Source organism: Myotis nattereri (assembly GCF_964212035.1).
Source record: "Myotis nattereri genome assembly, chromosome: 6".
Taxonomy (NCBI): Eukaryota; Metazoa; Chordata; class Mammalia; order Chiroptera; family Vespertilionidae; genus Myotis; species Myotis nattereri.
In genome coordinates, this window is record NC_138081.1 from 74,168,847 (window position 1) to 74,192,455 (window position 23,609).

A 23,609-nucleotide genomic window follows, 5' to 3' on the forward strand; every position below is an offset into this window, starting at 1 on the left:
GCCTGGCCAGATTGGATGAGGGGATGATGGCTGTTTGCAGCTGGTCACACCCCCTTCATGGTGGGGGTTCCCACTGGGGTGCCTGGCCAGTCTGGGTGAGGGGCTGAGGGCCGTTTTCAGGCTGGCAGGTGACTGAAACTTCCAACCTCTCCTTTTTTTTATTCTGGGATTTATTTACCTTCTGTGGCTGTCACTGGAGCTGAGAGCCAGCTTTAGCTCTGAGGCTCAGCTCCAGCTCTGAGACCTCGGTTTGTTTGGCTTCTATAATTGAAACACTGTTGCAACTCCAGCTCTGAGGCCTGGCTGGCCGAAAGCAGGTTTCTGGGGTTTGTTTAGCTTCTATAATTGCAACATTGTTTCTTAGACTGCAGCTCAGAGGCCAGCAGCGGCAGGCGGGGAACCTTGTCTTCCTCCATCACTGGACAAGCAAGCCTCCTGTTCGCTTCAGCTGCCTGGCTGCAGGCCGCCATCTTGGTTGGCAGTTAATTTGCATATCGCCCTGATTAGCCAATGGGAAGCATATCAGAGGTTCGGTTAATTACCATGTTTGTCTATTATTAGATAGGATATATCTCTCTTAAGCTACACTAGAGACTCTTGGGTGGGTAACTAGATTGGTCTTGTTCATTTTATCTCAGCACCTAGAGCGGTGGTCGCCAAACTGTGGCTCTTTGGCCCCTTGAGTGTGGCTCTTCCACAGAATACCACGTGCAGGCGCACACGTACAGTGCAATTGAAACTTTGTGGCCCATGCGCAAAAGTCGGTATTTTGTGGAAGAGCCACATTCAAGGGGCCAAAGAGCCTCATGTGGCTCGTGAGCCGCAGTTTGCCAACCACTGACCTAGAGGATGCAAATTGAGTACATAAGTAGATGTTTTTTAAATGACTAAATGGCTGAACTACTTTTTTTTAAAACTGTTTTCTGTTTTCACGCACAATGCTCATGTCAACAACTCAATATCTGACTCAACACTCAAAGAGGGAAAGGAATGTGCTCCCCATTCTGTCTTCTCTTTCATAACCACTGCTTTATACAGTAAATTTGAGCAAATTTTCATTATTGTTAATATTATTCTTGTAAATCCTCAAAATCCTAAAAGTACTTCTAAAATGAATGTTTTTAAAAGCCAGAAATTTTTAATGATGTTTATTATGCAGATTTATAGTTGAAACTAGACTGATGTGAGTTAATCACTGTTAAGAGTTTTTCTGTATTCATCCAGAAAATTTAAACATAAAAGCTTACACAAGTAGCACATGCAGATATCTGTTTTAACACAACTGCATTCACACTGTACATCCTTGATTGTTTTTTCTTATAATATTGGACATCTTTGCACTTTGTCATCTACAGACCTGATACCTTAATTTAACCAGTCTCTTATTGATGGGTTTTGAGGTCGTTTCTTGGCTTTACCTTTAAAACAGTGCTGCAGTGGATATGCTTCTACATATATTTTTATATAAAGAACTCAGTATTTTTTGTTTTTGAAAATTCACTCTCCAAGTGCCCTTAGTTGCAGAGGAAAAAAATAATGAAAATATGCATTAATATTGCTCATTAACTTTCAAATTAAGGAATTACTTCTCAAGCCTCTCCCCCCGACACACACACACAAATACACTTTTAACACTAGAATTATTTATCTCAAGATAGTTGGGTATTATAGCTCAGAAATCAATACAATTACAAATATTGGCAAAGATGCACCATTTAATGAAATTGGCCATAATAATTAGAACTGCTTGATTTTCTGGCAAAGACATTGACAAGCAAGGTTGGATAGATGATACTTGAGCAAACCTTTACAAGATGACACACTAGGGGCTTTAAAAGATGATAGTTTAAATATCAGTGGATTAGTAAAAGTTCTTGGAATAATTAATTGTACCTTTAATTTTTTTATTTTTTTTTAGAAATTGCCTTTTTCTTTACTATTGTGTTGTAAAAGTCAAAAGTGAAGTAAAGGGTATCTGTCTTCTGCTAAAAAGAAAACTCCATGGAAATGGGAGCCTTGTCTTTTTGCTCAATACATATTTTTATTTACTGTATTTATGTAGGTCCTCAGTAAATTTATTGACTGAATTCATGCCTTTATTTTGCCACCAAATTGCACCCACAAAATTTAACATCTTTCATTCTTTGTTTTCTGTGCACATTTTTATGATTTTCTGTGTACGTTTTGAAGACAAAATGCCAATCAAATTTCTTTTTCACTTTATGAAATTAAAGTCCTTATTGTAAGTTGACTAACTTTAAAAGGGCTTTTTCTTTTTTCTTTTTCTTTTTTTTTTAAATTAAATCTTTATTGTTCAGATTATTACATTAGTTACTCCTTTTTCACACCATAACTCCCCTCCACCCAGTTCCCACCCTACCCTCCGCCCTCACTCCCCACCCACTGTCCTCATCCATAGGTGCACAATTATTGTCCAATCTCTTCCCTCAACCCCACACCCTTTCCCCCGCCCCCCAAGAATAGTCAATCCATTCCCTTTCTATGTCCCTGATTCTATTACAATCACCAGTTCATACTGTTCATCAGATTATTTATTCACTTGATTTTTAGATTCACTTGTTGATAGATGTGTATTTGTTGTTCATAATTTGTATCTTTACCTTTTTTTTTCTTCTTCCTCTTCTTAAAGAATACCTTTCAGCATTTCATATAATCCTGGTTTGGTGGTGATGAACTCCTTTAGCTTTTCCTTATCTGTGAAGCTCTTTATCTGACCTTCAATTCTGAATGATAGCTTTGCTGGATAAAGTAATCTTGGTTGTAGGTTCTTGGTATTCATCACTCTGAATATTTCTTGCCACTCCCTTCTCGCCTGCAAAGTTTCTATTGAGAAATCAGCTGACAGTCGTATGGGGACTCCCTTGTAGGTAACTGATTTTCTTTCTCTTGCTGCTTTTAGGATTCCCTCCTTGTCTTTTGCTCTTGGCATTTTAATTATGATGTGTCTTGGTGTGGTCCTCTTTGGATTCCTTTTGTTTGGGGTTCTCTGTGCTTCCTGGACTTGGAAGTCTATTTCTTTCACCAGGTAGGGGAAGTTTTCTGTCATTATTTCTTCAAATAGGTTTTCAATATCTTGCTCTCTCTCATCTTCTGGCACCCCTATAATTCAGATGTTGGTACGCTTGAAGCTGTCCCAGAGGCTCCTTACACTATCTTCGGATTTTTGTATTCTTTTTTCATTTTGCTTTTCCGGTTGGGTGTTTTTTGCTTCCTCGCATTTCGAATCTTTGCCTTGATTCTTGCACTCCTCTGATCTGCTGTTGGGAGTCTGTATAATATTCTTTATTTCAGTCAGTGTATGCTTAATTTCTAGTTGGTTCTTTATCACAACATCGAGGGTTTCACCAGTCTTCTTGAGGATCTCACTACATTTATCGGCGGTTTCACCAGTCTTTTCGAGGGCCTTATTAAATTTATCGGCGGCTTCTAGGCAGTTCTTTAAAGACCTTAAAAGTGTGGTTTTGAACTCTATATCCAGCAGTTTGCTTTCCTCCAATTCTGTCGTTTGTGTCCTGTTTCTTTGTCTCAGCATTTTTTATGCTTCGCTGTGTCAATAGAGTGCCTTTCTGTGCTAAGTGTCCCAATTACCTGAGGTAGACACTCTTGGTGCACGACCTTGTGGGCTTTGTGCACAGTCTTGTTGTAATTAAGCCTTGATTGTTGTAGTTATCACTGTGAGGAATTGACCTCCAGGCCAATTGGCTGTGAGAATCAGCTGTGTCTGCAGTGGGAGAGCTTCTGTGCTGGAGACACCCCTCTGGGGCTAGACTTGCTTTGATGGGCCTTTGGTGCTCACTGAGTCTGCCCCCTGAGTGTGTCTTTTATGGTTCCACGGGTGCAAACTGGATGGTCCCACTCTGACCTCTGGGCTTCCTGGCTCCTGGATCTCTAGGGAGGTGCTAATCTAGCCTTTGCCTGAAGCTATCCAGCAAAAGTCTCCCTGCAGGGCTTGGATGGGGCGGGTCCCATGGCATCAACAGGGCGGGGTTAGCAATTATGGCTGCTCTCAGTCTTGTCCTCAGAGGCTCTGCTTCTCAGTGTCCCAGTAATCACTGCTACAGGCCCCACGGAGAGAAAGCTGCCCTCGGGTTCTGACCGATGCCAGGCAGTACCGCTTCTCCCGCATGAGTCTGGGTCCCCAGAGACCCGCCCGGAACTGGAGCTCAGAGCCTGAGACTCCCTCCCGATTGAAAACGACAACCACACCCTCAGCCACCAGCCCGCTCTGCATGCACTCCACACCCTAGTATTTTACTTCAGCACTGCACCTCCTCTGAGTCTCGGCATGCTTTTCTCCTTCCTCCCAGTTGTAGAACTTCCACTCAGCCAGCCTTCCTGTGGTTCTGGATGATGTCCGTTCAGTCCCTCAGTTGTATTTCTGAAGTGGTTGTTTGAGGCAGCAAACTCCGGCGCTTACCTATGCCGCCATCTTGGTTTCTCCCCTGTATCTAAAAGGGCTTTTTCCATTTTTAGTTGTCCTGGGTAATGCAAAACTCCTATATATCTGTAGGTAATATTCTTTGAAGTAGAATAGCTGAATCAAATAGTAGTTTCTCTAAAATGTTGATCAGTACTGCCCAAAAAGGCAGTCAGTACAATTTAATTCATATTTTGGGTAATTGCTTTGTTTCATTTCAAACTTTGTTGGACCCATTTTACTTCCTTTTTTTTAATCTTTCATTTTAATTTAAAACCTGTAGATTTCTATATAGACATTCTTAAGGTCAGCATACTGAATAAGTTCCATTTTATGGCATGTTGAGAGAAATGGAATGAATTTTGGAAATAGAATATAGTTTTTGATGTATATAATACTCAAAACAAAGTGTATCTGAAATTGTCTTTAATTTCTTTAATTTCTTTTCCTGTCTTTTAAGAATGAATGAAAAAGGTCCCATTTCTAGTTTTTATTGAAGACTTAAAATTTATCAAAACCTGTGTATCTTTTAAATATTTGTTTTCATAAGAATAATATTGCTATTTCATATAAATAAAAGCTATAGTTTACTTTTGCTTTGAGGAAGCTATTAAGTGAAATTGGAACCTTGAGTCTTTATGATTGAAGAATTTTTCCAACAAGTATTGCTACTTGAAAACAAAATAAGTTTAAAACCATAAGACTTTCAGGAATGTATGTACTAGTATATATTTCTATAAGATTAATAATAGCTGACAAGTCATTTTTGAAACAATTTTTTAGTGTGTTGAATATAATACTAAGAAAATAACAGAAGTCCAGGGTGGGTAGGTGATAAGCCCAGGTAAAAACTGAAGGTCTTGCCGTAACCGGTTTGGCTCAGTGGATAGAGCGTCGGCCTGTGGACTGAAAGGTCCCAGGTTCGATTCCGGTCAAGGGCATGTATCTTGGTTGCAGGCACATCCCCAGTGGGGGGTGTGCAGGAGGCAGCTGGTCGATGTTTCTATCTCATCAATGTTTCTGACTCTATCCCCCTCCCTTCCTCTCTGTAAAAAATCAATAAAATATATTTTTTAAAAAACCTGAAGGTCTTTGAGAAAGGTGGTTTGGCAGGTACACTGCACTGAATTGAATCTGCAGACTTTTCAGCGTCTTTCGAGGCTAGAAGGATGAGACTTCTGAGAGCATTTTTATTTTCTAGTGCAATACAGAAAATATGGTTTGCACTCATTTAATTTGCACTTGTTGCTAACTTTTAAATGTAGCCGGACAGTATGTCAGTCAATATGATCACACAGTGTTGTGTATTCCAGGCACACTCTTATACATGGAAATACTTTTTGCATAAAGCCCTTTTGGGGTTGACTTTAACAAATAATTTAGGCTCATGCTCTTCTTTTTCAGCCCTGATGCTCTGATGATGTCAGGGGCAGAGCAGAACCCTCAGGAGGGAGGCAGGGTTGACACAGTGTTCCAGCAGGAGGCTAGGTTGGAACACTGCATCAGGTAAGAGTAAAACTATACCCCTGCCTCCGTGAGGATACGGACTGTAGACAAACATTTGTGGGCGGGCCTGAAGCTCTTTGTTGGAATATTCATAGGGAGCCAGGTTGGTAGAAGGGGATATAGCTTATTTACAGACTTAATGCTCATGACTGTTATTTTCTAGAACATAGGTAATTTGCTCTTTTTCTACTGCCATTTGTTGTTCTGTATATGAAATGGGAAAGAAGCAATGTGTAATTCTGCTAATTCATCCAGAAATAATTTTGGGGTTTTCAAAGACAGACTAAATTTTTTAAAAAATATTTTAGTCTTAGAACCCCTTTACATTCTTAAAGATTATTGTGGATCCTAAAGAACTTCTGTTTATGTGACTTAGATCTATCAATAGTTGCCCTATTAGAAATTAAAAATGATAAATTTTAAAAAAATTTACAGCTTTTTAAAAATTACAATTATAAGCTCCCTAAATATTAGCATACATATTTTAGAAAAATAACTATATTCCCCAAAATAAAAGAAAAAATTATGAAAAGGATAGCATTGTTTTTACATTTTGTAAATCTCTTTAATATCTATTTTAGTAGAAGACAGCTGGATTTTCATATTTGCTTCTGCATTCAGGCGGTTAGATATTATTTTGTTTGAGGTATCAGGTGTCTGCAGACTAAGCACTGAGTGCCAAATCCGGTCAGCCGACTGTTTTTCTATAGCCCACAACTAAAAAGTGGTGATTATTTCTTTTTCTTTTTAATCGTTGGAGAATAAAGAGAATATTTCATGACACATGAAATTCAAATTTGTAATTATGGATATTCTTTGCTACCATACCAAATGTCAACAAATGGTAATTTCTTAAAGGTTAATTGCAATGTGAAAGCTGAAACCATATTAATGAATTATTTGTACTGTTATGTTAAATTCCATAGATCTGTTTTGCACTTTGAATATACTTTGGATTAATCTTTTGCCCATGCATGATTTTATAACATAATTATTTGTAAAATATTGGTTCATTGAGTTATACAGATACGGATACACATTTTCCAAAATTCTAATTTTCTCTTAAAAGCGCAAAGTTTGTCATTAGTAACAATACTAAAGACAGTTGTTTTCCTGAAATGACAGGCTCACTTAACTCATTTTTGAGAAAATGTGTAAAAGTCTGAATAATTCGTTTGTCAGCTGTTCTTTTAAGAAAAATCATGTTCCATGAAAAAAGTGGCCTGTTCAACTCACAGCCAAATCACTCAAGACCACTTCCTGGGGATGATCATCACTGTGCTCTGATAAAGAGCAAAAGTGCAATATATATTGCACCTCCCCATTACTTTGGGACTCCATTATATAAAATTGCAAACATATATTTCCCCTTTTTCCTACAAAGACTATTAAAAAGATGTGTATTCAGGGCTGAGATTTAATAAAATAATTTTTACCGCTTAATTGTGAACGTTCTGCAGTGACATTGCCATGCCTATTTATTTAAACTGGAATATGTGGGGGTGAAGAATACAATGACTAGTACAGGATGGGGCAAAAGTTGGTTTACAATTGTTCCTATGGGGAAAAATACAATAATTAATAAATAAAAATACAAGGATAAACTCTGTTTCGTGTCCTCACAACTGTAAACCTATTTTGCCCACCCCTGTATTATTTTGGTGCCACTGCCTTGTTTCTTGCTGATAAGCCAGCAGTTTTACCCACCATTGCTTTTGCATCATCAGTTCAAATGCCAGCACAGGAGAGAAAAATAATAATATGATGATTACAAAATCTTTTTGACTTTTCAGATGCTCTAAAAGAGTCATGGGGATTCCCTGGAGTCCATGATCCACAGTTTGAGAACTGCTATTCTAGGAAAATGACTCTGTTGGAATACTTATGAAGTATAATTATTTGAGTGAATAGTATACTTCAAGAGGCTACATCCACTACAACTTTGTACCAGTGAATCACAGAGGTTCCCAGAATCTATCCCAAATTATAACTGCCCTGATATGGGGGTAGGGTACCGTCTGGACCTAAATTTGCTAGTAGAAGACTGACATGAGAAAGCCAGGGCAGGGCCCCAGCTTACCCTAAGATGATATGTGAAATTCAAGTAATATAGTCTGACTGTAGATAGGTTCTTTTGAAAATTAGTCACCTTATAGTTAATACTGTTTTAATTCTATTTATTTTTCTTCAACAACTGCTTTGCTGGATCTCTTAAAGACACTTCTCCATTCACCATCCTCCTAACAGAGTTTCAGTTTCATTAAATTCAGATTTATAGCCATTATATCCTTTCCTTAACTTTCTTTCTCTTTGTTATCATAGGAAAAAAATCCATAATTTTTGTTCACACTAAAGCTACAAGCTATTCCCATGAGGAATTTGCTGCTACTATTCATTATAAATATTATTTCATTAGTTTTTTCTGTAAGAGCTTTGATTTAAGAGTTCTTCATAGAATGTTACTGGAAGCCTTTCTGTCTCTTATTGTTTTTATACTACAACATTTTTATCAAGAAAGGGGTGGAATTAAGAAATAGCAACAATTTCCAATCTTACAAAACAAAAATTTATCAAAATCTGCTGCTAGACTGCAAATTAGAACTTGATATGACTACAAAAAAGGGGAAGTATTTTGAGATAGTAGTCATGTAATAAAGGGCAAAGAGAAATTGAGTACTTTTTCAAAATACTGGTAGTTAGCTTTGGTTCTGGGAAAATAACAGCAAAGGAGAATGAATTTAATGAAGAAGAACACAAAAAGCAACTCATTAAATAAAGATTTGTGTACATAGTATGTATTAGGTTCTGTGTTAGGCACTAAAATGTGAAGGATTTACTTTTGAATAGATTGAAAGGTTAAAACCTATACATTGCTAAGTTATTGTATGACTGTTTATTTAGGAATTTGAACTACAGTGCTAACGTTTAATGGCAAATGTCTTTCTTTCTGATGGAGAAACTCAGGTGCTGTCTTATTCAGCTTGCCCATGGTCAAGCAGTGAGATAGTGACAGATGCTGGGACAATGTTTTGATACAGGTTCTAAATAGATTAAGTACTCCCCATAAATTTGGCAATTATTTCATTTTCAGACTGGGATTATATTCAAAGATATGTAAAGCTTGGGAAGATTGGAATGAGAATTAAGTTACCATTGAAATTCCTTCTGTTCTCAAATTGAAATTCAAGTGATATTTTAAATTAGGGCTTAACTACTCACAAGCAGAATGTGCTACCACATAATACTTTAAAAACTGCTTTGCAATGGTGTCATGGATTTGTAGCGTTCTCAGTGAAGCTTAAGTGCCAGGAGCTTAATGACAAAACTTTCTCTGGTTGTGGGCTCATTGACTGCTTTTCACTCATGCCTGGGACTCTTCCTCTCCTTTTACTCTCTGCCCTGCAAATATATGCTGCTTTTTGGTAACACAGGAGCCTTGTAGAGAAAATGTGAGTGACTTAGTGTAAATTAGCATTTCCCAAAGTATATTCCAAGAGAATATTGAGGGATTTTATTTGATAAAAAAAGGTTTGTGTTTGGGGGAAAAGGATTTAAATAGTTCATTTGCTCTGAGACATTACAAGTCCTTCATATACAAATATTCATGGAGTTGCTCCAACAGGGAGTTACAGTATTCCCAAATTTGAATAGAAAAAATTTATTAAACCTAATTTTTTAAAGTACCTCACATTAATATTCCATAAAATACACTTTGGGATCTGCTACAAATTCAGCCCTATTATCAGAAAATGATTAAAACATCTGTGCTAGATGTATTATTATGCCTAATACTCTTTTTCTATTCCTAACTAGAATTTATTTTCATGGAAAGCTTTGGTTTTGGGTAGATAATAAGTAGCAGGAATAAGTACTGCCTATTTGTCTGACTGTTAAAATGTTTATTTTTCAATTACAGTTGACATTTAATATAAAAATGTTTATTTTAGGAACATGAGGAAAGGAAATTCAGATTATCAATTACTACTTGTCAAATCTTCAGGGTTTTTTTTTTTAAGTAATATTCCTAAACTAAATTATATTATTTATGAAGAATTTCTGTTTTTCAATTGCAGATGTTGGGGATCAGACAGGTGAGGTAGGTTATTCCGGCTCGCCTGCAGAAGCACCTCCAAGCAAGTCACCATCAATGCCGTCACTAAACCAGACTTGGCCAGAGATGAATCAGAGCAGTGAGGTTAGCAAAGCTTCCCTTTCCTTTCATTTAACATTAACTTTGTTAAGGTAAGACGTTCCAAACAGTAATTTCAGCATAGAGCTCTTTCAGCAGGTATGCATAGCTAAGAGAGCATATAAAGTAGGGCTATGATAAGTGTTTGTAATTATGTGACTCTGAGGTTTTCAAAGTACTTTTTCATATATATATACTGTCATTTGGTTTTCACCACTCATTCCTCCTAAAACCCTGTGAGTTAGATGGGGCAGGAACATGCAGGTTATAGTCAAAAGGGTGAATGTCTTGGCCAAGATAACTCATAACCACTGAAGAACAAGAGCTTAGATTTGAACACAAGTCCTTTGACCTGTAGTCAGTTACCACACCCACCATGTCACACCACTTCTCATTCCTGTATGTGATAATAATTTTGGAATCTTAGTATTGAAAGTGATATGAGAAGTCACTAATCCTGCCTTCCACATGAAAAAAGTATTTTCTTCAACCCAAGCTATTGATAATAATTTAGTTTTATTTAATACAATATGGAATTAAACCCTAATAAACGCAGTGGTTAAAGGATATTATATATAAGATTAAGGATAACATGCAAAACAGAATTTGAGACAAATGCACCCCCTCTCCTCCTCATTACTTGGGAACTCCATTATATAAAACTATAAAAGTGGGGCCACTCTGATTAGAACCTTAGTGCTCTATAGAACTTCAGCTAAAAAGTAGCTGTTCTAGCCTGTTAGAGCAGTTTTCTTTGTGAATAAGTAACTTTTTTCTGCCTTAAATCACTTTTAGGTAGTGCTTAAAAATTTAAAAGTTTGTTGACTTTCAGGAAAAAGTTCTAAACGTCTGGACTTTTCATATCTTTTAAAACCAGTAATAAAGTACTGAATTAAAGAGACATTCATTAATTTTGGAGAGTTGAAAAACAGAAGTAACTGGCAGGTTTAAAGTACTTGCTGCTGCTTTATGACATAATCACAGATACTGTACCTAACGCATAGCACTTGTCATACTGTTGGATGTAAAGTCTTATATATAAGTTTTTCTAGAGGGAGGAATTAAGCCTTGAAATAATTCACTAGTAAAGAGGCTTTATAAAGAGTGGGGTCATTACTCTTGAAACTACTTGCTCATTTTTAAAAAGTAATATCAGATTAAGAGTAGTTATTCCATTGATACCAGCTCATAAATAAAAGCAGCTCTTTCTAAAGCATCTCTATTCTAAAGCCCATATTCATTCTAAATAAAATTGTGTGTGATCATTAAAGACCAGGAATAGAAGTCCCTTCCATATTCTGATTTAAGCAGTTGCACTTTTTCTTTTTAGATAGTCAGAGCAAGTTTCATTTTGTAGTATTCAGTAATAATTCGGCTATGAATGTCATGTTATTTTTCTTTTAACTCTGTGGAAAATCAAAATGCTAATAAAACTAACATTGATTTTGAGACATCTTAATAAATCTCTACACAAAGCACTAATGATCCTTTCAACAGATAATTATTCGGCATCTAAAAATGGATGAGACATTGCAAGGAATAATACTACTAATAACTACAGCACTAATAATAAGCCTTAATATGTGTTGAGCACTTGGGATGTGCCAGTTCTGTTAAAAGATTTTTACATATATGAACTCTACTTCCTCATAACAATCTTATAGTATTATTAATCTCACAGATGGTGAAACTGAATTACAGAGAGGTTAAATAACTTGCCTAAGGTTGTACAGTATAACTACGATTCCAGTAGTCTGGATCCAGAGCTGTGCTCCTAACCATTATACTAAAGTTATGAAGATAAAAGTGTCTCTCTGCTCTCTAGGTAGCTTGCATACAGTCTTGTGAAACCAAGTAAAACTTCATACAGCCAAATAGGTAAATAAATCCCTTCTTTTTGGCAAAAATCTACATGTAAAAGTTTAGATCATTAGGGTTTTAAAAATTCCTCTATGCACATGCAACAATAATTATTGAAGAAACAATAATTATTAACAACAAATATTGGTAAATCACTTCTTTGAAGTGATGTCCCATGATAAGAATGAAGTTTTGTTATTCAAGAATCACTTTGAATACATCAATGTCTTAATTTTCATGATTTTAAAATTTGTAGGCAGAGTTGTTGAATGATTGTATTAGCCATTTTTGTAGATAATTTTCATCAATGTATTAATTTGCTAATATTTTATTTCTACAAGTCTTCTCAAATGGAATATCACTATTTTAAATAAGTCGAACTTTGAAGCATAAAAATGTATGCTTTTCCATGCTGAATTACAAAAAGAGGATTTTGGTTAATGGGATAGGTTTGTCTGTGTGTAAACATTCGTTTGTATATATTGTATATGTGTAGATGTTTTTCCCTCCTCAGAGTAAAATTCTCAAGAATCAAATTTTAATGCAGTTTTGATATAAAAATTCTATACTATTTTATTACCAAGATCTTTAAAACAAATGGAATTTGCTATAATTATTATTGTCTTATCACTCCACCAATTTTAAGAGGTATGATATTTGTGTGCCTCTTTTAGGAGAGTAGTATTTCATATCAAAATACATCCTCTATATATAACACATACCCAGATGCTTGATTTGCTCTCATTGTGGCCGCACTCTGATTTTTCTAGCATGGGGGAAGCGGGGGGCGGTGCCTGATTGGCAGCTCTGTCTTTCGATCTGGCATGGTCCTGTTCATAGTGCTGATTTCAGGGGTTGACTTGCTACAGATTGACAAAAGCTCAGACATATATTATAATTCTAGAGTTCTTTGCACTTTATCACAATTATATTTTATTAAGTATACATATGTACAAAATATGTGCACGTACATAACAAAATCATCTTTCAGGGGTGGCACTGGCAAGTCACAATGACTTGCTTTGTTTTGACCAAAAGTTTGGTAGTCAAGATTCACTAACATCACCAAATCAATGCATTAGTATTTAAATTTTAAAAGGAGGATTTGAAGTTATTCTTTCTCTAGTCAAGACAAACCCCTTTACATTTTTACCTTGTTGCTATTTATACCACTTAGACTCTATTTGTTCCTATGTCTCTTTTGAGGTTGAACTCTGTAAGGCTTTGAATCTCTTCATAGAGATTTCAATAAATTGTTACTATACATTTGATTGTGAAGGTGCTCACCTTACCTTACAAGATGACCCAGCATAGATGAGTATAAAATGTTTATTTCAAAAATAGAAATTACAGAATTTTGTCAGGCCTATGAAACACAACTTGCAGTGCAACCTCTGAATGACTTTGCTAAATCTTCTCCAGTGATCTTTTTACTCCATCTTTCTCATCATGCTGACTTGTCTCTCCTCTGTCTGTTCAGCAGTGGGAGACATTTAGTGAACGCTCTTCAAGCTCACAAACTCTGACCCAATTTGATTCTAACATTGCACCAGCTGATCCTGTAAGTCAATCACTTAGCTTGCTTGTTTGAAATTAATTTTATTAACCCAAATTTCCATTCATTATGGTTTTTAGCAGATATGCATGATTCAGTGGAGTGCTTAGAGAGAAATGGTAGCAAGCTTTTCAATTTTTGTGTGCCTAATGGTGGAAAGAACATTTTTTTTTTTACCATTGTTTGTATTTTCTAGTTATTTTGGTGAAACTGTATGTTTTAAAAAGCTGGTACATGTGTCTAAAGAAGCATTTTGTGACAATTGATTTAGTTGACTTGTTTTCATTTGCTAATTGAGTGTATGTTCTATTAAACATACTATTTATTTTAGTGTAGTTACACGTAGTAAATACTGTTTTATTTGTATGCTTACATATCATGTAATATGTACTACATATGTAAATATGCAATGTCATCTTTTATTTTAATAGTCCAGATGGTATGGCTTTGACTTAAATAGTATGTTGAGTTCTGTTAGAAGAGAATCAAGTTCAGCAAAACAACAGAGTTGTTAGTCAAAGATTCCCATTGTGCAAAGGAGCCTGTCTTGTCTTCCTGTGGTTTACTGTGTTGCTCTGAAAAATGCTACAAAGTTCACATCATGATTTCAAAAATAAATTATATTCCCTTAGATTTAATTTAATATATGACCCACCTGTCCCTCAAGTTATTTGAACATTTCCAAACCTTAGTTGCTAATCATTCTTCTCACTGTTCACTCCTGCTTTTTCTTTTAAAAAGAAGGACATGCTAATAACCACTTTTCAAAAAGAAAAGAGGAAATAAGTAGGAAGGGAAGAAGAGTGTAAAGGTAGGATTAGAAAATGAGCTCAGTGGAAAGATACGGAGAAGGCATTCTTTTTAGATGTTTGATCAAAGACAGCCAGCATTCATGAATTAAATGTAAAAATGGACTTCTTATTTAATGTGGATTTGGGAGAAGTGGTATTTAAAGATAATAGTACATCAACAGTTTAATGAATCTTTGGTGTGTTTTATAATTTTAAAGGCTTTATATCTATTTGAAATACAGAGGATGTTAAATTGAATTCAAGTAGATAATGTATGGAAGTGTTTTATAATTAATTTAAGAGTCAGTTAATATGTAAATCATCTGTGTCTTTTGCTTCTCTTGCTACTTTTTTTAAAAATATATTTTATTGATTGTTTACAGAGAGGAAGGGAGAGGGATAGAGAGTTAGAATCATCGATGAGAGAGAAACATCGATCAGCTGCCTCCTGCACACTCCCCACTGGGGATGTGCCCGCAACCAAGGTACATGCCCTTGACCGGAATCGAACCTGAGACCCTTGAGTCCGCAGGCCAACACTCTATCTGCTGAGCCAAACCAGTCAGGGCTTCTCTTGCTATTTTGAGGGCATTTATTAATTTTTTATTTTAGTTTCTGAAAAGTGAAGGAGAAATAAAAAGGAAACACAATTTTTGCTGCTTATTATTAAGATCTCTTGGGAAGTGATAGGTGCTATAAGCTAAAAGAAAATTTTTCCATATTCTTATCTTCTACTTACACAGTCAAGTTAGTTTATTTAAGGTGCTTCGTAAAAGTACTTCTTGGGAAGCAAAGGTTTGCTGTAGCAATAAAGAAACTCTCTAGTCTGTAACCCTTAAGAGGCCATGAAAATAATTATTCATAGTATTATGATTATTTGTCAGGCCAGGAAAGAACATTACATATAAACACATAGAATTTGGGGGCAAAATAAATTAACTCATAACTTACAAGAAATGCAGGAAAATATTTGGCTTAATAACTGATATTCTTGTAACCTATTGGAAATAATATCCAAATTTGTGAATTCTTGCTCTAGGGTTTAATATGGCTCAGTACTTTCTTTTGTTATCTCTAGTGTGGCTGGAGGCTCTAGAAAAATTAAAAATTATTAATTGATATTTTAAACTCCAATTTAGACTTCTGAATTTGATAGAGTTGCCAGTCTTAAGTATTTATAATATGGTACCTAGAAACATCCTTTTTCTTTTATGGTGGCAAACAAATCTAAACGTTGCTCCCCAACTAGTAATTTCTCTTTAAATTTTGAATTAGGAGAATATACTGTTCTCACTGAAGATCTGAATTTCTTAACCCTCATTTAATACTTACTGACATAGTTCCTATACATACACTGATAGTAGCTACAATTCCAAATGGTCCTTTGCAAGGTTTATGTAAAGGATTGTAAGTAAATAAGGTCCATTCAGATTAGAACAATCATTTAGGAAAAAAACACACACCACAGTTCTAATGTGAATTTAACATACATTACAGTGTTGGAAATATTTAATGTAATATTTTTTAAAAGCTAAAATTTAATAATTATCCATTTGCTCAATAAAGTGAAAGTCCATGAAGAGCTCCACACTGCTCTGTAGCGCTTAGAAACAGTGCACTGACCTCACATGCAAACTGCAATGGTTAATGATTAGGCTCCCGGAATAATGATGAAATTGAGTTTCTGACATTTCATTTCCAGAAACTTGATTACTTTTGTTGAACTTCTTATCAGTTAATAGACTCCGGAAGAATCTGCTTCTGGAAGGAAATTCTAGACTGATGAGAAGTGTCATGCACTAGTCTTCTCCATGATATCCCTGATCTTGAGTGCTATAGAGCTTCTGAGTACTTTAGAGTACAGAGGGAAGTGAGTTTGATCACTGATTATGCCCAGCCAACTCACCTGGTTTGATGTAGCTCCTTTCTAGGTGCCTGTGATATTTTCTAGGAATACAAAAATGTCAGGAACAAAATTCCAGTCTTAAGTAGACCACACCACAGTTCATTATAAGCTTGATGATTGTAATTCATCTGATTGTGATAATTACCATCCATGGCTATGAACAAAACTCTGGGCAGAGAATCATGGGCCAGCTTACCCCAAAAGGTTTCCATAAAGGAGTTTTTATGCTGAGTTTTGAATGGAACTATGAATTGCCAGATTTGGACAAGAGCATTCCAAGCAGAGCGAGTATCATGAACAGGATTAATTCAGTGTGGTGAGAGTATAGGCTAGACATGTGTATGGGGGAATGATGGGACTGGGAAGATCTTTGTATATTAGACCAAGGATCTAAACTAAATCTCATTGACACTGTTGGCTAATAAGAAGTACCATGAGCCCTAGCTGGTTTGATTCAGTGGATGGAGCATCAGCCTGGGGACTGACGGGTCGTGGGTTCAATCTGGTCAAGGGCACATGCCTGGGTTTCGGGCTCAATCCCCAGTAGGGAGCGTGTAGGAGGCAGCCAATCAATGATTCTGTCTCATCATTGATGTTTCTATCTCTCTCTCCCTCTCCCTTCCTCTCTGAAATCAATAAAAATATATTTATTTTAAAAAGTACCATGATAAAATGGGGTCAAGGAAGAGCTATAATAAGAAGGATTGATGGGATCAAGAGAGAGATGATGAGCACCTGAACTAAGAAATGGAAAGTAGGCAGGGCTGGATTCAGATAGACAGGATAATGGGATTTAAATCAAGTAGAAAATATAGATTATGTGAGCATTAATATAATATTCAATAAAATGCTAAATTGTATGAAATCAAATACCCAAATAGATGACACAAATGTGCCATGAGTAATTACGAATGGCTTTGGATGATTTGAATAGGTGATCTCTATTTTTACATTTAGGGATGCTAGTTTGGAGCAGAGAAAGTGTTACTTTGACATCTTGTAACTCAGGACTCAGAGGCTAGTAGGCATTCATGGTTCTTCATCTGGGATGTTCAAATGCTTAAAGTCAGAGCCCTCTATCATGCTTTGACTCATTTGTAACATCGCAGTCATAAATGAATCCTCTGATATACGGTCTCTGGTTTTCAAGGAATTACCTTGTCCTGCTAAGTAGCTAAGACCCGCTGGACTAAAGCTATTTTAGGCTCTTAGCAACCAGTCAGTGTATGGCTGAAGTATGCTATACAAAAAGCTTTGTTGGTACAGAAACTTAAGGAAATTATTTGGATAGTGAATAGAACATTCATGATTATTTTTTTGTAGTCATTAATGTATTTTCATTATTGTACTGAAAATATATGAAAAGACTAATATTTCCAACTGTTATAAGCTTTATAAATTTGATTTTATAAACATACACATAGAATATATGTTAGATAAATACTACAAGTTTAAAGCATCTAATAAATTATCCTTGCTTGTTTTTTTCTAGTTTTGGGGGGTTTGTAATAAGAACTTATTGTGTCACAAACTATCATTTCTTTCTCCTTTAATCTTGCCTTATATTAAATTCTGATTTTCATAGCAGCTATTTCTGCTATTAAAATTGGAAGTTAAGAAAATAGTATTTATTTCTAAAGCCATGTTTTTATAACAATAACAACATTTTAAGTGTATTGTTATAAATATTTCCCTGTGAGTGATTCATTATTATGTGAGAAATCTAACCTTCTATCCACTTGTAATGTTCACCTTTATAACTGTAATTATAGAGTTGTAGGGGAAATGTTAGTTCATTTCAATTGGATAATACATGAACCCTGTCCAGTATTTCACTGATATAGAGACAGGAAAATGCTATGAAAGGATTTATCAGTATAATTGCAATAAAGAATTAATTTGTTTGTTATAAATTGTTCGAATTTAGAGATTATAAGAATAAGCCAAGGAGAGCTGCAAACAAGAAATGGTATACTAGAACTTTCTCTAGCAGAGGCTTGGTGTTGGTACTGTCACCAAAATAGTGTTGGATTTAAACTGAAAGATCATTATCCTTTACACTAAATTATAAACTTAACTCAACTAGATATTCAAAATTTAAGGATCTAATATTCAGTCCTTAGCAGCAGCACACACAAAATGCGAACTGACTCCTCATACAAGGAACTGAGCCTCCTTCCCAGTGTTTTTCATCTGGTCTGTAGCTCTTAAGCCAAATGCTTGATCCTATTCTGGTTCTTCCACTGGTATGGCAGCTCCCAGCGTCAGGCTTACCTGTGTACCCAGGTGTACCTTTCTCTTCCTTTCCTTTCAGAGAGGCTACCATCTGTCTTCATCTTCTCTTCCTGGCCTTACTCTCTCACTCTGAAAAGTCTCTTCTATCAGTTTCTTTACCCTTCTAACTAGACTTGTCACTAATGAAGTTTAGGAATATCAGATGTATTATAATCTTGAATGGCTTAAGAAAATATTAGAATCTTAGAGTAGGAGCCTTACTTATCCCTCTTAAAAACTGGATCCCTTGGTGGAAATGTTTGGCTAAATTTTAAAGTTCTATAAACTAATCAGTGAAAGTATGCATTGTGCCTACTGTTACAATATAGCAGGTATCTCTTTAACTCTGTTTTATAGATGAAAAAGAAAAGTTTCAAATTTTCTTGAGCAGTTTCTTGAAAATGAGTTTGGTCTACTACTTAATTTTGGATTCTAATGAAGTAGTTTGTCTCACTTTAACCTGAGAGGTTCAAATTTGTATGATTTCATCAGATCATTTCACACTTTGAATACTATCTTAAACTGTATTTTTATAAGGTTATTATTTTTATTCAAATCTTTAATCACTCAAAAGTTAAAATGTATTTTTAATAAAAAAATCAGATTATTAGACATGTACTTGATTTTTTTACGTATAATTCTATAATTTTAATTTAAAAATTCATTTTCATGCTTGCTTTAGTGTGAATGAGAGAGTCTATTCACCAGTTTTTAAAATATTGTTAATTTTTATTATTTCTTGGTATCAATTTGGCATTTTTAATACAAATTCTGTATTTCCTCTCATTTGTTCCTAGGATACTGCTATTGTTCATCCAGTTCCCATTCGTATGACTCCAAGCAAAATCCACATGCAGGAAATGGAACTTAAAAGAACTGGCAGTGGTAAGCAATCTGTGGCTGGTCTATATTAGGTTAGCAGGTAGGATTTTAGGTCAGCTTCAACTACATAAATGCAGAAGTAATTATTCTATCAGGCTTTAGATTTCTTTCATAATTGCTTATTTTTTAACATAGTACTTTCTACAGTTATACATATATGTGTGTGCTTATATGTATATTTTAACTTATTTTACAGTTTTTAAAAGGAAATTATTGAATTTAAATTATAAAACTTAAATAAGGACATTGAAAATATGAATTTTCTGATACTGTGTTTTATGATCATTTTTGTGAATTTACATTTAAAGTATGTTAAAATTGTAACTGAAGAAGCATATGTTAAAGTGAGTTTTGGCTTTGAAATTCTTTTGCTTAAATTCTTGAATTTTCTTCTCGTTTTAGTTTTCTTTATCCTCACCCAAGAGTATATTTATTGATTTTTTTTATTTTTTGAGAGAGAGAGAGAGAAACATCAATCAGTTGCTTCTCATATGAGCTTCAACTGGGGATTGAACCCACAACTTCGCTATGTGTCCTGACCAGGAATCAAATCCACAACCTTTTGGTGTATGGAAGGACACTCCAACCAACTGAGCCACCCAGTCAGGGCAATTTTCTCCTCATTTTAGATTAAATGTTTTATAATTAGGGTTTCTCAAAGATAAATTTCCTATATTAGTCAACATCATAAATTACTTATAACCATTTATGTGATGTTTTGTTTAATAACTTATCTAAAGGGATAAAATTAACAAAATATGAACATGCAAATTGACTTTTTATTGTAAAATATCTTCTATATGGCAGAAAAGAAATTCTCTATAAATAGATTTATATTTGTTTTTTTGTTTGTTTTTTTAATTTTTTTTTTAAATATACATTTTATTGATTTTTTACAGAGAGGAAGGGAGAGGGACAGAGAGTTAGAGACATCGATGAGAGATAAACATTGATCAGCTGCCTCCTGCACACCCCCGACTGGGGATGTGCCCACAACCAAGGTACATGCCCCTGACTGGAATCGAACCCGGGACCCTTCAGTCCCCAGACCGACACTCTATCCACTGAACCAAACTGGTCAAGGCTATATTTGTTTTTATTAAAAATATTATTTTGTATTATTTTCCATGGATTTATTGGCTACTTCCTTGGAATATCTAAATTAGGTCTCATATACTCTGAGCTTTATAAATTTATTAATACAAATGGCTTTATCTTACATTTTTACTTACTAATTTTCTTTTCTACTAGATCATACTAATCCCACTAGCCCATTACTTGTGAAAACATCTGACCTTTCAGAGGAAAATAAGATAAATTCATCAGTGAAATTTGCTTCTGGAAATACTGTAGGTAAGTGAAAGATCCCACAACATCTTCCACTAGAAATTTATTAAGTCTGGATTTAGAGCCTGAAATATACAAATGTATAGCCATTTAATATTATTTTCACTGAATAAAGTAGAGAATAGTCAACCCTTTTAAACACCCTACCCGCTGTATGAGTAAATGTGTCCCCATTGCCACCTGAACCTCTTCAGGGCAGATCTCCTGTTTGCCATTCCTCTTAATTAGCCAGATTTAGTCCATTGGCTCTTTCCCACTAGATCCTTTCTTTCTCTCACAAGAAATTGTGTATATATTCAGTCATTCAGCCAGTGTTGATTGAATACTATGTGCCAGGCTCTGTTCTAGACACTGAGGATTCAGCAGTAAAATAAACAAACAAAAACCTTTGCCTTTATGGAGCTTACATTTTGTAGGGGAGATAAGATGAAAAGGGGGGAAAAATAGCTCATGTCCTAGGAGGTGATTAACACCCTGGATAAAAATTAAGTTGGGAAAGGGGAAAGGAAGTGACTTTCAATTAGCTGGTTAAAGAAGGCCTTACCAAAAGATGACATTTGAGTTAAATCTTAAAGGAGTAGAGGGATTTGGCTGGGTGAATTTCTGAAGCAAAGGCATTTAAGGCACAGAAGTAGCAAATGTGAGGCCCTGATTTAGGAAACATGCCATACTTCTGCTGGGAACAGCAAGCAAATACCTAGAATAGAACTACCTAGCAAATTGAGCAGGTAGAGGTAGCAAATGTAGAATAGTAACCTGAGAGCAGGTTAAGATGGACTCTTACTGAGTGAGATGAAAAGCTGTTAGAGGGTTTTGAATGGAGAAGTGACATGGTCTGACCTTCTTTAACAGAATCACTCTGGCTGCTATACTGGTAACGAGCCAAAAGGCAAGAGCCAAAACAGGAAAGACTATTTGGGGTGCAGATAAGTGAAAATGATGGCTTGGTCGATGGTGGTGGCAGTAGAAATACTGAGAAATGGTCCAAGTTCTGGCTGTATTTTGTAGGGAAAGACCACAGGATTTGCTTATCTATGTGATATAGGATATGTGAGAGAGGACTCGGGGTGGCTCATGGGATTTTTGGCCTGGGCAACTGGGAATTTAGGATGACTCTGGTAGGAGTAGGTCTGTGGGGGAAGAAGAGGATTCAGTTTTAGACATCTTAAGTTTGCAATACCCATTAGAACATCCAAATAGAAATATGTTAGCCTTTTTCTTTGCCAATTAAATAATTCAGTGATTTGACAAGAAAAGGGATACATTTTGAAATATGTCCAAACAACCAGTCCCTTTAAGTTATAATTCTTGAAAATGAATAGGTAGTTTTCCTTTATATTGTTCCTCGAGTTCCTATTTTAAAATTCCTGTATTATGTCACAACTGTCAGTCTGCTTCTGGATTCTCTGCTCCTTCATAGGACTTTGAAGAAGTTGAAAATGATATTTCCTCAGGTGAAAAATTAGGAACCTCTAGCTAATTTCATAAATTTTATTATTGCCTAAGCACATTTTATTTTCTTGTGAAACTTTTAATTTTTCACATTAACAGTTTTTAAATGTTTTATTTAAAATATTTCTAATTTGTTCTTTAAAAATGATTTTTATTACAAAAGTAATTCACACTTACTGTAGAAGTATAATAAAAATAAAAATGTTTATAATCTCACTGTTTCACAAATGACCATGGTTAGCATTCATTGTCAAGCTTAATCCCCATTCTGTGCATATGCTATATTTTTATATAAAATGAAATTGTAATGTGTGTACTGTTTTGTGATCCTTTCTATGTGACTTATTTTGAATATTTATGGTATTAAATGTTAACTTTTCTAGATTATAACTTACACTAAATGCATAGTATTTTGTTGTATAAATAAGCAATTATTTGATTTATATTTAATTTTTTTACAATATACAAAATACATTTAATTTTTTATAATAAAACTGGTATGAACTGTTAGCCAGTCTGAATATCTCTGATTTGAAACAATAATGCAGTTATATTTGTTGGGGCACATAGAGTTAAAGTGAAAAAAATGATTATTATTAAGTAGGCTATATTCCATTTATCAGCAGATGGTTACAGTAGTTCAGACTCTTTTACTTCAGACCCAGAACAGATCGGGAACAATGTAACTCGTCAAAGGTCAGTATTTCTGTCAATAAAAAGCATATTAAAATATCTTGTTACATTTTAATACTTAAAATTATGTAGGACCAAGTATAAATTACATATTTTTGTCTATTCTTTAGTTCTTCACTTCTCTGAAGGTTGTTAGGTTATCTATTGATTTATGTAAAAGGGAAGTAATTTTTATTTTTTTTCCAACTTGAATAGAAAACAGATGAAACCCTTATTATCTCATGGCATTCTGTGGAAGGTTTAAGAAAGACTGGTAACTTCTTGATAGTAGCAATTTAATACAGTTCTTTCTTTAGATAAACTGAGTCTCTTTAAGTGATAAATGCGCAGATTTTCTTTTATAGCCTTATGGCAAGTACCAAAAGAATTCTATGTTTTAAAATGCTATCCAAAATCTCAGCCCAGTGTTGGGCTACCTATTTACCCTGAAGATCTGTGTTACATACAACTTGTCAGGCATAAACTAAAAAGATGAGGGTGGAAAGGGTTTGTCTTCAAGGGCTTTACTGTCCACAGAACACTGTGTGCAGGACAGAAGTATCTTTCTCCTCTCACTTCTTATGTGTGGTAAGTATCGTTTTGCCACGTGCCTAGAGGATGTAGAGAGAGGCTAGTAATATAGAATCACCAATGAGGTCAGAGTCAGAGGCTGCTTCTTCATAGTTCTTCCTGTGTTTCTTAAAATTCTCAGTCATCTTGGATTTTATTCTGCTTTT

At 35.1% G+C, this 23,609-nt stretch overlaps 1 protein-coding gene across 7 annotated transcripts in view; it reads left to right on the forward strand.

Annotated features, from left to right (window-relative positions):
• REPS1 (RALBP1 associated Eps domain containing 1) overlaps positions 1–23,609 on the forward strand; it is an 84,217-nt gene that overhangs the window by 49,360 nt on the left and 11,248 nt on the right. For 3 of the 7 annotated variants that reach the window (XM_081094525.1, XM_081094527.1, XM_081094529.1), the window contains exons 9-13: positions 10,018–10,139; positions 13,474–13,554; positions 19,317–19,404; positions 20,653–20,754; positions 22,824–22,896. In XM_081094525.1, the coding sequence (XP_080950651.1) occupies positions 10,018–10,139; positions 13,474–13,554; positions 19,317–19,404; positions 20,653–20,754; positions 22,824–22,896 (466 nt within the window). The remainder of the gene's footprint in view (positions 1–10,017; positions 10,140–13,473; positions 13,555–19,316; positions 19,405–20,652; positions 20,755–22,823; positions 22,897–23,609) is intronic. The other 4 variants (XM_081094526.1, XM_081094528.1, XM_081094530.1 and 1 more) reach the window with 3 other exon arrangements.